Source organism: Sinocyclocheilus anshuiensis, unplaced genomic scaffold (genome assembly GCF_001515605.1).
Source record: "Sinocyclocheilus anshuiensis isolate Anshui unplaced genomic scaffold, SAMN03320099.WGS_v1.1 scaffold412, whole genome shotgun sequence".
NCBI lineage: Eukaryota > Metazoa > Chordata > Actinopteri > Cypriniformes > Cyprinidae > Sinocyclocheilus > Sinocyclocheilus anshuiensis.
This window is the reverse complement of record NW_015558661.1, coordinates 1,514,163-1,525,884: the sequence shown is the minus strand read 5'-3', so window position 1 is coordinate 1,525,884 and position 11,722 is coordinate 1,514,163. Positions and strand designations below refer to the sequence as shown.

At 36.0% G+C, this 11,722-nt stretch overlaps 1 protein-coding gene across 1 annotated transcript in view; it reads right to left on the bottom strand.

The window, feature by feature from the left end:
- The window catches only part of LOC107681140 (glutamate receptor 4-like), a 105,082-nt gene that overhangs the window by 48,009 nt on the left and 45,351 nt on the right, over nucleotides 1-11,722 (bottom strand). Inside the window, exon 3 of the mRNA XM_016477315.1 lies at nucleotides 642-881. Within this exon, the coding sequence (XP_016332801.1) occupies nucleotides 642-881 (240 nt within the window). The remainder of the gene's footprint in view (nucleotides 1-641; nucleotides 882-11,722) is intronic.

The window sequence follows — 11,722 nt, the reverse complement described above, 5'->3', positions numbered from 1 at the left end:
TTAGAATTAAATAACAATAAAAATAATACATATGCACTTATCTGTACTTGGTAAATGCAGTTATTTTTAAGCGGTTGTTGACATCCTATCTAAAACGTGATTTAGCCAAAAAAAAACCAAAAAAACCCCCAATAACGTTACCACTCTAATATGTCTTGCAATATCCGTGCGTGCAAAAGTTCTGCGCGATCCTCTTGTTCAATATTCTCTGGGTCTGAATCCGGCTCAAATTGATATGGCAATATTGACGCCATCCTTAACTAAACTTGCTGCTTTGGCAAGGGGCGGGGCAGTACTGAAACACCGTCTAAGCTGTTCGCCAATCACAATGCACTGGGATAGCTAACCAATCACATCACATTTCGTTTTTCGGAAGGCGGGCCTTCATCAAACCCAGAACTAATCGAGTCGTTTGTGCCAGGATGGGGAGAAAAGTATTGTAATAATGTAAATTATGTAACAAATAATGTGTTTTTTGAACCACCAAGCATGCGAGCATGTTCTAGTACACCCCCAAAACAAATTCAAGGCATTGTAAAAGAGCATAATAGGACCTCTATTCCACTGGCACTTAATTTAATTTCACAAATTATCAAATGGAAATGTGTATTAGCATGAGTGGGTGTGTTTTATTGTCTTACCCCTGTCGGTATCGTAGAGAAAGACGAATCGATTCCAGTCGTAGTGGTCTAGCAGGCTGAGAAGGGCCCCTCGTATGGAGGGCCGCAGCTGTAAGACGAACTGACTCTCGCCCTCGGTGGGGAAACTGGGCGTGATGAGGGAGATGTGCAGCGCGCCACAGAAGGACGTTAGCGTGTGAACCGACCTCTTGTCGTACAGGCCAAAAATGGCGAAAACGCCCCGCGAGTACTGCGAACAGACTGCAAAACACAACAACACAGAGGAAGAGAGAGAGTTAGAAGCTTAAAACATTAATTACATAAAACCTGAGGGAGTGCTGAACATTTACTTCACTTTAGAACAGTAGCTTACGTTAGTGTTACGTTAGGGCTTTTCCGTAGGTGTTTGAAATATTAATGAAACAGCCTGGGAAACTCTTCCACCATCTGAATAAGTCTTTATTCTCTACATGATTTCTATTAGCAGGTCAACTTATTTTTGTAGCTTTTAATGTTACACAAGAATGGCTAATTTACAAAATACAAAAGTCATCATTTAAAACGTCAATTTTTGAAATGTTCTTCTCTTTTTTTTTGTAAATGTCATGTTAATAAAAATGACACCCATAAAACACTGATTATATTAATAAAAAACAAAACAATTATTTTAATGTTTTGGCTGATAACAAATGAATGGTCAATAAAAAAATGTATTTTTTATATAAATAAAATCACAAAATTGTATATATGAATATTTTAAAAGTGACTACAAAGTAAAATCCAACATTTTAAATGCTAGAAGTCATTTAGGCATCAAAAGCACTGATATAAAGTATGAAAAAGTGATTTTTGAGATTACTTTTAACATTGTTATTAAATTACTTTATTTTATTTTTATAAGAATATCTTTAAGGAAGCAGTAATGACCTCTAATATCTAAATACAAATATATCTTATATCTGAAATTTGTAAAAATATGGGAAAGCATTAACGACATGTAGTTAATTTAAAAATAATCTTAAAAGTAATAAAAAATAAACTTCTGAAATACTGGTTGATAACCTGTGAGGTACGTACACACAAACACACAATACTGTTTTTACTGTTTTAAGTTTGGGGTCGGTAAGATTTTTTTTTTTTTAAAGAAATGAATACTTTTATTCAGAAAGTATGCATGAAATTGGTCAAAAGTGACAGTGAAGACATATCATTTTACAAAAGATTTCTATCTCAAATACATTATGTTCTTTTAAACTTTCTATTCATCAGAAAATCCTGAAAAAAATCAAATTAGTTAATATTTATATGAATAAAAAACAACCTTCTTAGTAAAAATGTAACAACATGTCACAATATTACTATTTCACTGTATGTTTGATGAAATGCAGTTTAAATGATCATAAGAGACTTAGCAATCTCATATACTGTATATACAGTATAATATATATATATATATAAGCTAACGGAACCATGCTAAACAGCTAAAATTTGTCCCCTTGATTTAACATTGGAAATAGGCTACAGGGTGCTTGCTTTCTAAATGGGCTTTCCACAAAAAAACAGAAGAAAGAAAATGGAAAATTGGATCAGTTCTATGTGGACTTGCTCATTATTGAGTCAGAGCTGCATCTGTAAGTGCCAGCAGTTTCCAATAAACACTTTATATGGTGTATGATAATGAGCTCCACGCTGCTTCTCCGTGTTTTTGCAATTCTGAGAAACTTCAGTGGCTGCTGAGGCAACGTCTGATCTACTGTCTCAGTCTGAAGTGAGTAGTTAAGCAGGCCCATCTCTGAAAATGTCTCTCATGTCTGACAGTCTTGCAGTTATTGTCAGTTTTCTCCTTTTCATATTTCTTTCTTGCAGCAAGTCCGACTTCTCAGCTTTGAAGCTTAACTGCGACAACGCTAATGGAAAAACCACCTGGCTTTGATGATTTTCGTTTTCCCATTTCTGTTCCGAATAAACAGCCAAAAAAGACAGCGGCAAGTCAAAACTACGCAATGTACGCTCACGGCAACGAGGGCATTATTGTCATCGTATACAAGTAGGCTCGTTTAATCGATGGTATCGTAATTACATATCGCTGAACGCACAGCATCTGAAGTGCTTTGTCGTAGTTAGTTATTTTTGTATGATTCTGACTGGCACTAGCATGTTTCCGAAAGTAATTGTGGATTATTAGCAGGATCTCATTGTGCCGTAAAGTATAGGCTCTTTGATCATGGATGTGCTAAAAGCACTATCTCCATGACCGCACACAGACAACATCTGCTTCGGATTGGGGGAAGGGAACGGAAAGACACCTGGATCTGACAGTGGGAAGCATCATTCCCACAGAGAAGCAGAGGCTAGTCACACACACACTTCAATATACAGAGCCAAACCAAGAATATACTGTTTCCAAACATTTTTTGTCTCATGTACAGCCTCGTTATTAAAACTCAAGTACCTCTTCATTGACAAAAACAGTAATGTGTTCATACTATACATGATTTAATTCAGTATCCTCAACAATATTATTAGGTAGGACCTTTTAAAGAACAATAACAAATTCATATAGTAGCATACACTACAGTTCAAAGTTTGGGATTTTTTTATATTTTTGAAAGATATCTTTTATGCTCACAGAGGCTGCATTTATTTGATCAAAAACACAGTAAAAACATGGAATATTGTGAAATATTATTACAATTTAAAAGAACTGTATTCTATTTTAATATATTTTAAAATGTAAATAATTTTTGTGATGGCAAAGCTGAATGTTCAGCAGCCATTTATACTCCAGTCTTTAGTTTCTTGACATTTCTCATGTTAAAAGCAACTGAGAGGAAATAAAAGTATAAAATCTTTTTTTTTAACATTATGAATGCCTTTACTGCCACTTTTGATCAATTTAATGCATCCTTGCTGAATAAAAGTATTGATTTCTTTGAAAAACACATGACCACGTTTGAACAGTAGTGCATAATTTATTTTTCTATCACAATATTTGTTGTTGTTGTTGTTGTTGTTTAAAAGGTCCTATTTAATAATAATGTTGATGCCACAAGTGCCACACACACACATTTTAAAACACATTCCATACATTATTGTTTTCTTTCATCAAAAACAACAAAGATAATTCAATTAATATTATTATTTTAACATATTTTCATTTAGTTTTAAATCATAGTTAAATATATTCTTCTTCTTATGAATTTCCCTGCGATACACATACCTCTGTTTGGGAATCACTGCTAGTGTTTGCTCTTATTATATTTGCACACCAGCAGAAACCACACACACAGTCAGCTCACACACCGTCATGCCCTTCAACATCTGCACTCCACTTAAACAATTTTGTCTGAGACCTGCATACCAAGTCACAACGCTATAGGCTAGATGTTTATCCAATCAGGGAGAGAAATAAGATTGCGGCAGATTTTTCACACTGCAGTCGCTCGCTCTGTTCCACCTGATTTGCACAGTTAACCCTCTTTTGAATGCTGCTGAGTACATTCTCTCACAGCGCATGCCATTCCACATATCCCAAATGAATATCTGCCACAAAAATGAGCACAAAGAGTAACAGTATTGTCTGAACTTCCCTAATTTTACTGTCAGTTTCCTGTCATCCCAATCCACACAGCTCTAGGACACAGAAAATCATATCCCAGCACGCACAACACTGAATATAAGTATAAAACAAGCTGATCATATTTCTGTAATGAAATGTATTTGCCAATATATAATAGAAATGTCTAGTGTTATTGTTTAAAAAGTCTTTTTTTGACTATTATAAATACTGTGATGAAGTATGGTATACTGTCAAACTACTAAAAGACAGTTAGTCATCAACACGTTGTTATGAACTGTTCATAGCGTCTTTCTCTCAAACTAATGCTTGTTGACCGATCATGACATGAGCGTGTATAAAACAATGCGAAACCACTGACAGTTGCTGTACTGAATTGCTATATAAACACACACATATTTAAAAACCTGCTTATTTTTATTGGTACAATACATACAGGGCCTAATGACTAATTACTCTGGGTTTGCTGGAAAATGACAATGACAACACTGATTATATTAATTATACAGTATATTAAAATCCTGGCCAATACAATAACCCAGTAATTAATTTCATGTTCTGGCTGATAACTGAAAGATAGGCAAAATTCTATACTTTAAAAAATAAAATTACAAATGGTATTTATGAAAACAAAAAGTAAAATCAAAAATGTTAAATGCTAAAAGTGAATTTTGACATAAAAACATTAGATATAAAGTATGAAAATTGGACATTCATTTTGCTAAAGATCACATTTAACAGTGTTTTTAAATATTAACTTTAAAGGGATAGTTCACCCAAAAATGATAATTCTGTCATTAATTACTCATCCTCATGTCATTTTAAACCTGTAACACCTTTGTTCATCTTCGGAACACATATTAAGGTATTTTTGATGAAATCCGAGAGCTTTCTGACCCTCCATAGACAGCAATGCAACTACCGTGATCAAGTCACAGAGAGTTAGTAAGGACATCGTTAAAAAGTCCATGTGACATCAGTGGTTTAACCTTAAAGGGTTAGTTCACCCAAAAATGAAAATTCTGTCATTAATTACTCACCTTCATGTTGTTCCAAATCCGTAAGACCTTCATTCATCTTCGGAACCCAAATTAAGATATTTTTGATGCATTCTGAGAGCTCTCTGATCCTCCCAGACAGCAATGTAACTAACATGATCAAGGTCCAGAAACGTATCAAGGACATCGGTAAAATAATCCATGTGACATCGTTACGCTACGTAATCGTATCGCTACTGTTCTGGACCTTGATCATGTTAATTACATTGCTGTCTATGGGAGGGTCAGAGCGCTCTTAGAATTCATCAAAAATATCTTAAAGGGGTCATATGATGCGATTTAAATTTTTCCTTTCTCTTTGGAGTGTTACAAGCTCTTGGTGCATAAAGAATATCTTTAAAGTTGCAAAGACTAAAGTCTCAAATCCAAAGAGATATTCTTTATAAAAGTTAAGAGTCAGCCACGCCTACCTAAAACGGCATTTTCATTTTTGGATGAACTATCCCTTTAATGTTATTAAGCTACGAGATCTTTGCAAACAAAAAGTAGGCCTATTCTCGTAGCTTCATAAAATTATGTTTGAACCAATAATGTCACATGGACTATTTTAACGATGTCCTTATTACAGTACCTTACTGGGCCTTGAAAATGTCAGTTGTGTTGCTGTCTATGGAGGGTCAGAAAGCTCTCGGATTTCATCAAAAATATCTTAATTTGTGTTCCAAAGATGAACGAAGGTCTTATGGGTTTGAAACGACATGATGGTGAGTAATTAATTACAGAATTTAAATTTTTGGGTGAACTATTCCTTTACAAGGGCAGTAGATGATAGTATCTCTAATATCTAAACATCTAAATACAAATATATCATATCTAAATGCAAAAATATGGGAAATGAGCATGAACAATTAAGTATCTGAAGTTGTCTGATATTCATCCAATATTTACCTACAAAATAAAAGGACAACTCTGAAATTCTCTAATATCAGTCAGGAACCGATTTTGTAGCAACATATGCTGTACATTCAAAATATATCTATATCTAAAACGAATGCTCAGACTAATGCTTGTCGACTGATTGTGACATAAGCATGCATCCAAAACAAAGCGTGAGTGCTGACAGTTGCTGCACTGAATTGCTATATAAAGCCACTATAAAGCAATCAATAATCAAATAAATAAGAGAAACCGAGACTGGTAATAATAAATATGGGACCTTTTGTAGAATTATAGGCTGTAAATAGAATATTCTGTCTTTCCTACGGGCCTAATAGGCTTTTGGACATTCCTGTTTTTAAAAGCACAGAAAAACAGGGACATTTCCAAGGACAGCTCCAGCCGAGGGAAAGGCCACCAAAAAATAGGCCCGTCTGGTCAACACAGTGTCAAACGCATCATTAATAACAACTGAAATTCAATGTTTTAATAAACTAAAGATGAGTTTCACGAGCAGACAGGGCTTTGGGGGAAACCACAGTTATATTTTTTGATCTCACCTTGGTCTTGAGACTACATAAACGTGTTTCAGTCACACTTCCCCTGTCTGCAGGGCTGGATATCTACTAAAATCACCACATACATCCCCGGGGAGAGAGAACGTGGGGGTGGGGTGGAGGTGTATGCGCTAAAGGGGACACGGAGGCTGCTTGTAGCAATCAAGACAGCAATTACGTTAGCAAGATTCGCACCAAACGCTCCTCCAGTCCAACAACCCCCCCTCTAAACACCCACAACTCCAGCTTAGTTGTTTTCTCTGTCAGACTGACCTTTTTAAAGGGACCACGTCTGTTTAGGAAAACAACCCAAGGACGGTTTTAAATGACATTATCAAAAAGCCACAGCTCAGATGCCCTTTGTGTGTACTCAGGATACTGTAAACACACAGTGTTTCAAGCAGAGCAGTATGTTTCCCCTTAGGAGTGAAAAGAAGGGTTTGTTTTTAATAGGCTAGATTTGATCAACTGTTCTATTAAAGAGAGTTCCGTTTGCGATGCCACCGCTCTACAATTGGCAGTTTCCTCACTGCAATGGTCCATTTCGCTATGGCCCAAACTACTAATGACCGCCTCTACCAACATTCCACTCAAATGAACAAACAGGTCAGTGCAGTTATCCCACACTTCCATAATCGATGGATGTTTGTGTGTGTGGATCGCACAATCTACATGTTGTTTTATATAACATCAAGCACATTTAAAGGAACAGTTCACCCCAAATTCTGTCATTATTTTCTCACCTTCATGTTGTTCAAAACCTGTATGACAGTCAGTGGATTCCAGTGTTGTTTTGGACCCAATAGATTTTCTTCAGAATCACATTTTGAAGAATCTTTTCTTTTGTTTCACAGATGAAACAAAGTCATTCAGGTTTGAAACGACAGGAATGTGAGAAAATAATGACAGAATTTTAAGTATGGGTGAATTTTGAAGAATGTTTTTGTCTATACTAGGGGTGTGCAATAATGACAAAAAATATATATTTTCTAGAATTCAGTCGATGACGACAATTAGACGATATTTTGCTGAGCGTGTTATTGTGCTGGTATTTTGGCAGGGTTAGGACTGCTGTGGACAGCCGACTCCCAAAGCTTTTGACATTCTTCATATTTTGTCTGGTGATTAGTTTGCAGGAGTAATTTGCAGGAAAATTTCACTTTTCCAGTAAGTTTAAATTAATTTTCAAAATTGAGGCCAATTTTTTTCTAACCTAATTAAATGTATGCATCATCTTTTGTGTCAAATAATAAGACACTTAGGGCTGTTACCAATCAAATGAAATCAGTATCAACAAATTTTGTTTGCAATGCAGCAGTGGGCACAGAATCTGGATCTGAAGTGGCATGTAGATGCATTTACACAGACTGTTTAATGCAAGACATGAATGCAGTTAACCTGCAGTTACAAATGTACAAATAATGTTTTGATGTTTTAAAAACAAAACGTTTAATGGTGGTATTTGAAATGATTTTGGGGGAAAAAAAAATGAAAATATACTTTAAATATAAACCTAGAATCGCCAGTAGGTAGCGGTTAATCACTGCATGAGTGAGTCAATGAATTATTCATTCAACCAATTCGTTCAAATGGCTGATTGATTCAGTAACGGAACACTGTTGCGTGTTGCTCAGAAATGCAAAACAGTTCTGCTGTGGCTTTGTTTGGAGCTATTTTCGTTGACGAAATAGTACAAAAACAGGAACTTGTGTCTAAAATGTAAGTCAGTTAATAATAACTGAAATTCTTGTTTATTGGAATGTTTTATAAAATCAATATCATATTTGCAATCGTACTGATATTTGGAGAAAAAAAACTGTACTCTGTGTGATATTGATTTTATCAGATGATGTAAATATAAAAAGACAAAAAAGTCATACTGGGGCATATTTGCCCCCTTATTTAAATTTTGGGGAATTCTAAATGTATACTGTATTAATAGACTACTGAAAGCGTGAATTCTAAATGTGCTCAAGCAGTAGTCTAACGTACATCTCATAGTGTATGCATGCACTCTCTGGGTGTGTTTTCGTTTTGTTTTTGCGATGTACTTGATAATGTTAAATCGCATATTGTTCAAACAACAATTACCATGTTATTGTATACTGTATATATTGCACACCCTTACAATGAAAGTCTGGTTCTAAAACAATATTGGACCCCACTGATTTTCATGGACTAAAAAACACTGAGACATTTTTCAAAAGATCTTCTTTTGCGTTGCACTGAAGAAAAAACATCATGTATGTTTATCGACGTGAAGGTTAATCTCTTAATCTGACATTGCAGCTGTCTCAGACAGTGGTAGCCTTTTTTTAACTGACCGTATACCAGAAAGAGCATTTACAACATGCCTGATTCTGTTCGGGCTTATATGCCAAAAGCTTGACATCACAAATAGCTAGTGTGGATATTATATAGTGTTGCAGGATAGCATCTGTGCATCTGCGAACTGAATGTTCCCCAAAGGTGAAATAAACACGCTTTTGGTTTAATTCATATGATCTGTACAGCATTCTGATTTATGATGCAATAATGTCTCGCAGGTCTTGACTTCTACCTCCTCTAGTCGGACACATAAACAGCCTAGCGTACGTGAGGGGGGTGAGGAATAAGCAAAGCTCGGCTGGCTTCTGATTCTATGTAAACCATGAACTGCAGAAAAACAGATCCCGCTTTCCGCTTCACGCATCACTGGTGCTGACAGCTTCACTCGCAGTGCGCTTGACTTCATCTCTCACAATGCCTCTGGGACAGAAAAGATGGATTAGGTTTCCCTGTCTGCCCGGTCCCTCTCCTTCAGACCAGAACCTTAAAGATTATGACAAAAAATGCGGAAAAATAAGACGAAAGAGCAGCAACCGTTCCATAACAGAGAAACTAGTAGAAAGGTGAGTTAAGGTGAAGATGGATCTTGATTTCATACCAATTTAAAGGCAGTTTAGTGGGAAGTTTCGATCTGAAAGGCCATGGCGAGCATCCTTCAGTACATGACTGCTTTTTCAATACTAATGGCCTAACCCATCCTCTGGTCACATGAGGAAAACTAACCTTTCTAAGGGCTAAACAGCTACCTGTCACTATGTAAGAGATATGGATATTTTTTCCCTGATTTTATTGTAAAGGTGATCGGGGAGTGCTGTAACATTATATCCAAATAACGTGTGGTGAAAATTCAAAGGCAAAAACAATGTAATGGGAACAACTTGAGGAAATATTTCGCCCTGACGCAAAATTCTATTGATTCCTATTAAAATTAATTTCGATTAATCAACACTGTTATTGAACAGATTTGAACTGGGCTGAATAACAACACTGTTGCCTTCTCTAGAGCTGTTTTTACATTTCATGGTTGAACTTTACACAGTTATTGAACTGAACAATATCAAGAGTAAACAGACTTAAGCTGAAAAATTACACTATTATCTTTTTAGAGCTGCTTTAAAGCAGAATTTGAAGTTTGCATCATTGATTCTGTTATTTTCCTGTTTGTTATAGTTTAAATAGAGTTATATATTATTACAGAAGCTGATTTGAAACCATCTGTATTGTACAAAGTGCTACAAGGTGTATTGACTTCGCTGAACAACAATAAATGTGACCGCACCTTTAGAACTGAGCTACAGGAGTGAAATCTCATGACTTTAGTAGGTGTAAGTCACTGTGTAAATAGGAATTAAAGGACAAAAGAAAAAAATTCAATGAAAGAAAGTGTAATTTCATGCTTGTTAATGGATGTTAAATGTCATCCACACAAGCTTTTCATCTGCATGCTAAAAATCCATGTTGAATAGAAATCCGATCTTCTGTTACCTAGTTGCAAGCACTTGATAAAACAGATTCGATTTTTCTCCTGAGACCAGCATGTTCGATATTTATAGAAAAATCATAGAGTTGGCTGAATGAGATTTTTTTTATGACATTGAAGCACAACTGTACAGATCGAGACAAGAGAGAGTGTCGGCGTCATTCAAGCACTCAAACACGCACTGTGACTAATGCTGGGTGGCAAATGAATAAACTAACACTTGTTAGTGACATTTACGAAATTCGTCATCACAGGCATTAATGGTGAGAGGCGAAAGAGAGAGAAAACAGTTGTTGCGTCTCTTCCGGAAGCAACGGTAATCACATCAATGAAGCCTGAGGTGTACACCTGTAACATTAAGCACTGCGGTTTACTCCAATGACCTCACATCCTGTTGATGTCATACTCACTGCTGGCATTTCTAAAAAAAACAACAAAAAAAAACTGAGTGAGCACTTGCTCAAGTGAGAGAAAGTTGCTACGTGGTTTCCAAAGACATTTTTACATAAATATATCTGTTACACTGAATCATAATGGTTATTATTAGTTATTTGAAACATTAAAGTAGACACTTAACTTGCATTTATGTATATAAAATCACTTTTGTAAATTTTATTTGATGTAGGCACCAAAATGGGACTCGTCTTTGACTCATATACATACATTTTATGCATATAACTGTATTAACCTAAAATACAATTCAGTTTTTCAGTTGTTCATCGCTACCAGCTACTCTACTAAAGGAGACACTGTCTTTCCCATAATTCAGTCTGTTTTTATGATAGTAGACACCAGTAAAACATAGCTTTGAATACTTGTGGAACAGTGTGTGCTTGTGCTGCACAATGAATCTCTTCCCCTGTTCCTCCAGATCCAGACATCAGTAAATCATCGGCACGCTGATGTTTATCTAAGCAATCAGACGATACATATTCATATCCTCTCGCGATGATGACATAACACGAGCAAAAGGGCCAGAGATGATAGCAAAAGTTGGCATTTACATATCACAGTTGATTCCTAAAAGTCACTTCCTCTCTCTCTGAGATGTGCCGTCTCTCTGTCTCGTTTCCTTGACGGTGCACAGATGCAGTTTCCTCAGTTCTTGACAAATACTGTTCTCACTTTTTCAACATTTCTCCTGCTCTCCTCTACGGCTGAATGCCAGGGTGTGCCTTGCAGGGAAAAGATGGCCCATTTCTCTCTCTCTCTCTCTCTCTCTCTCT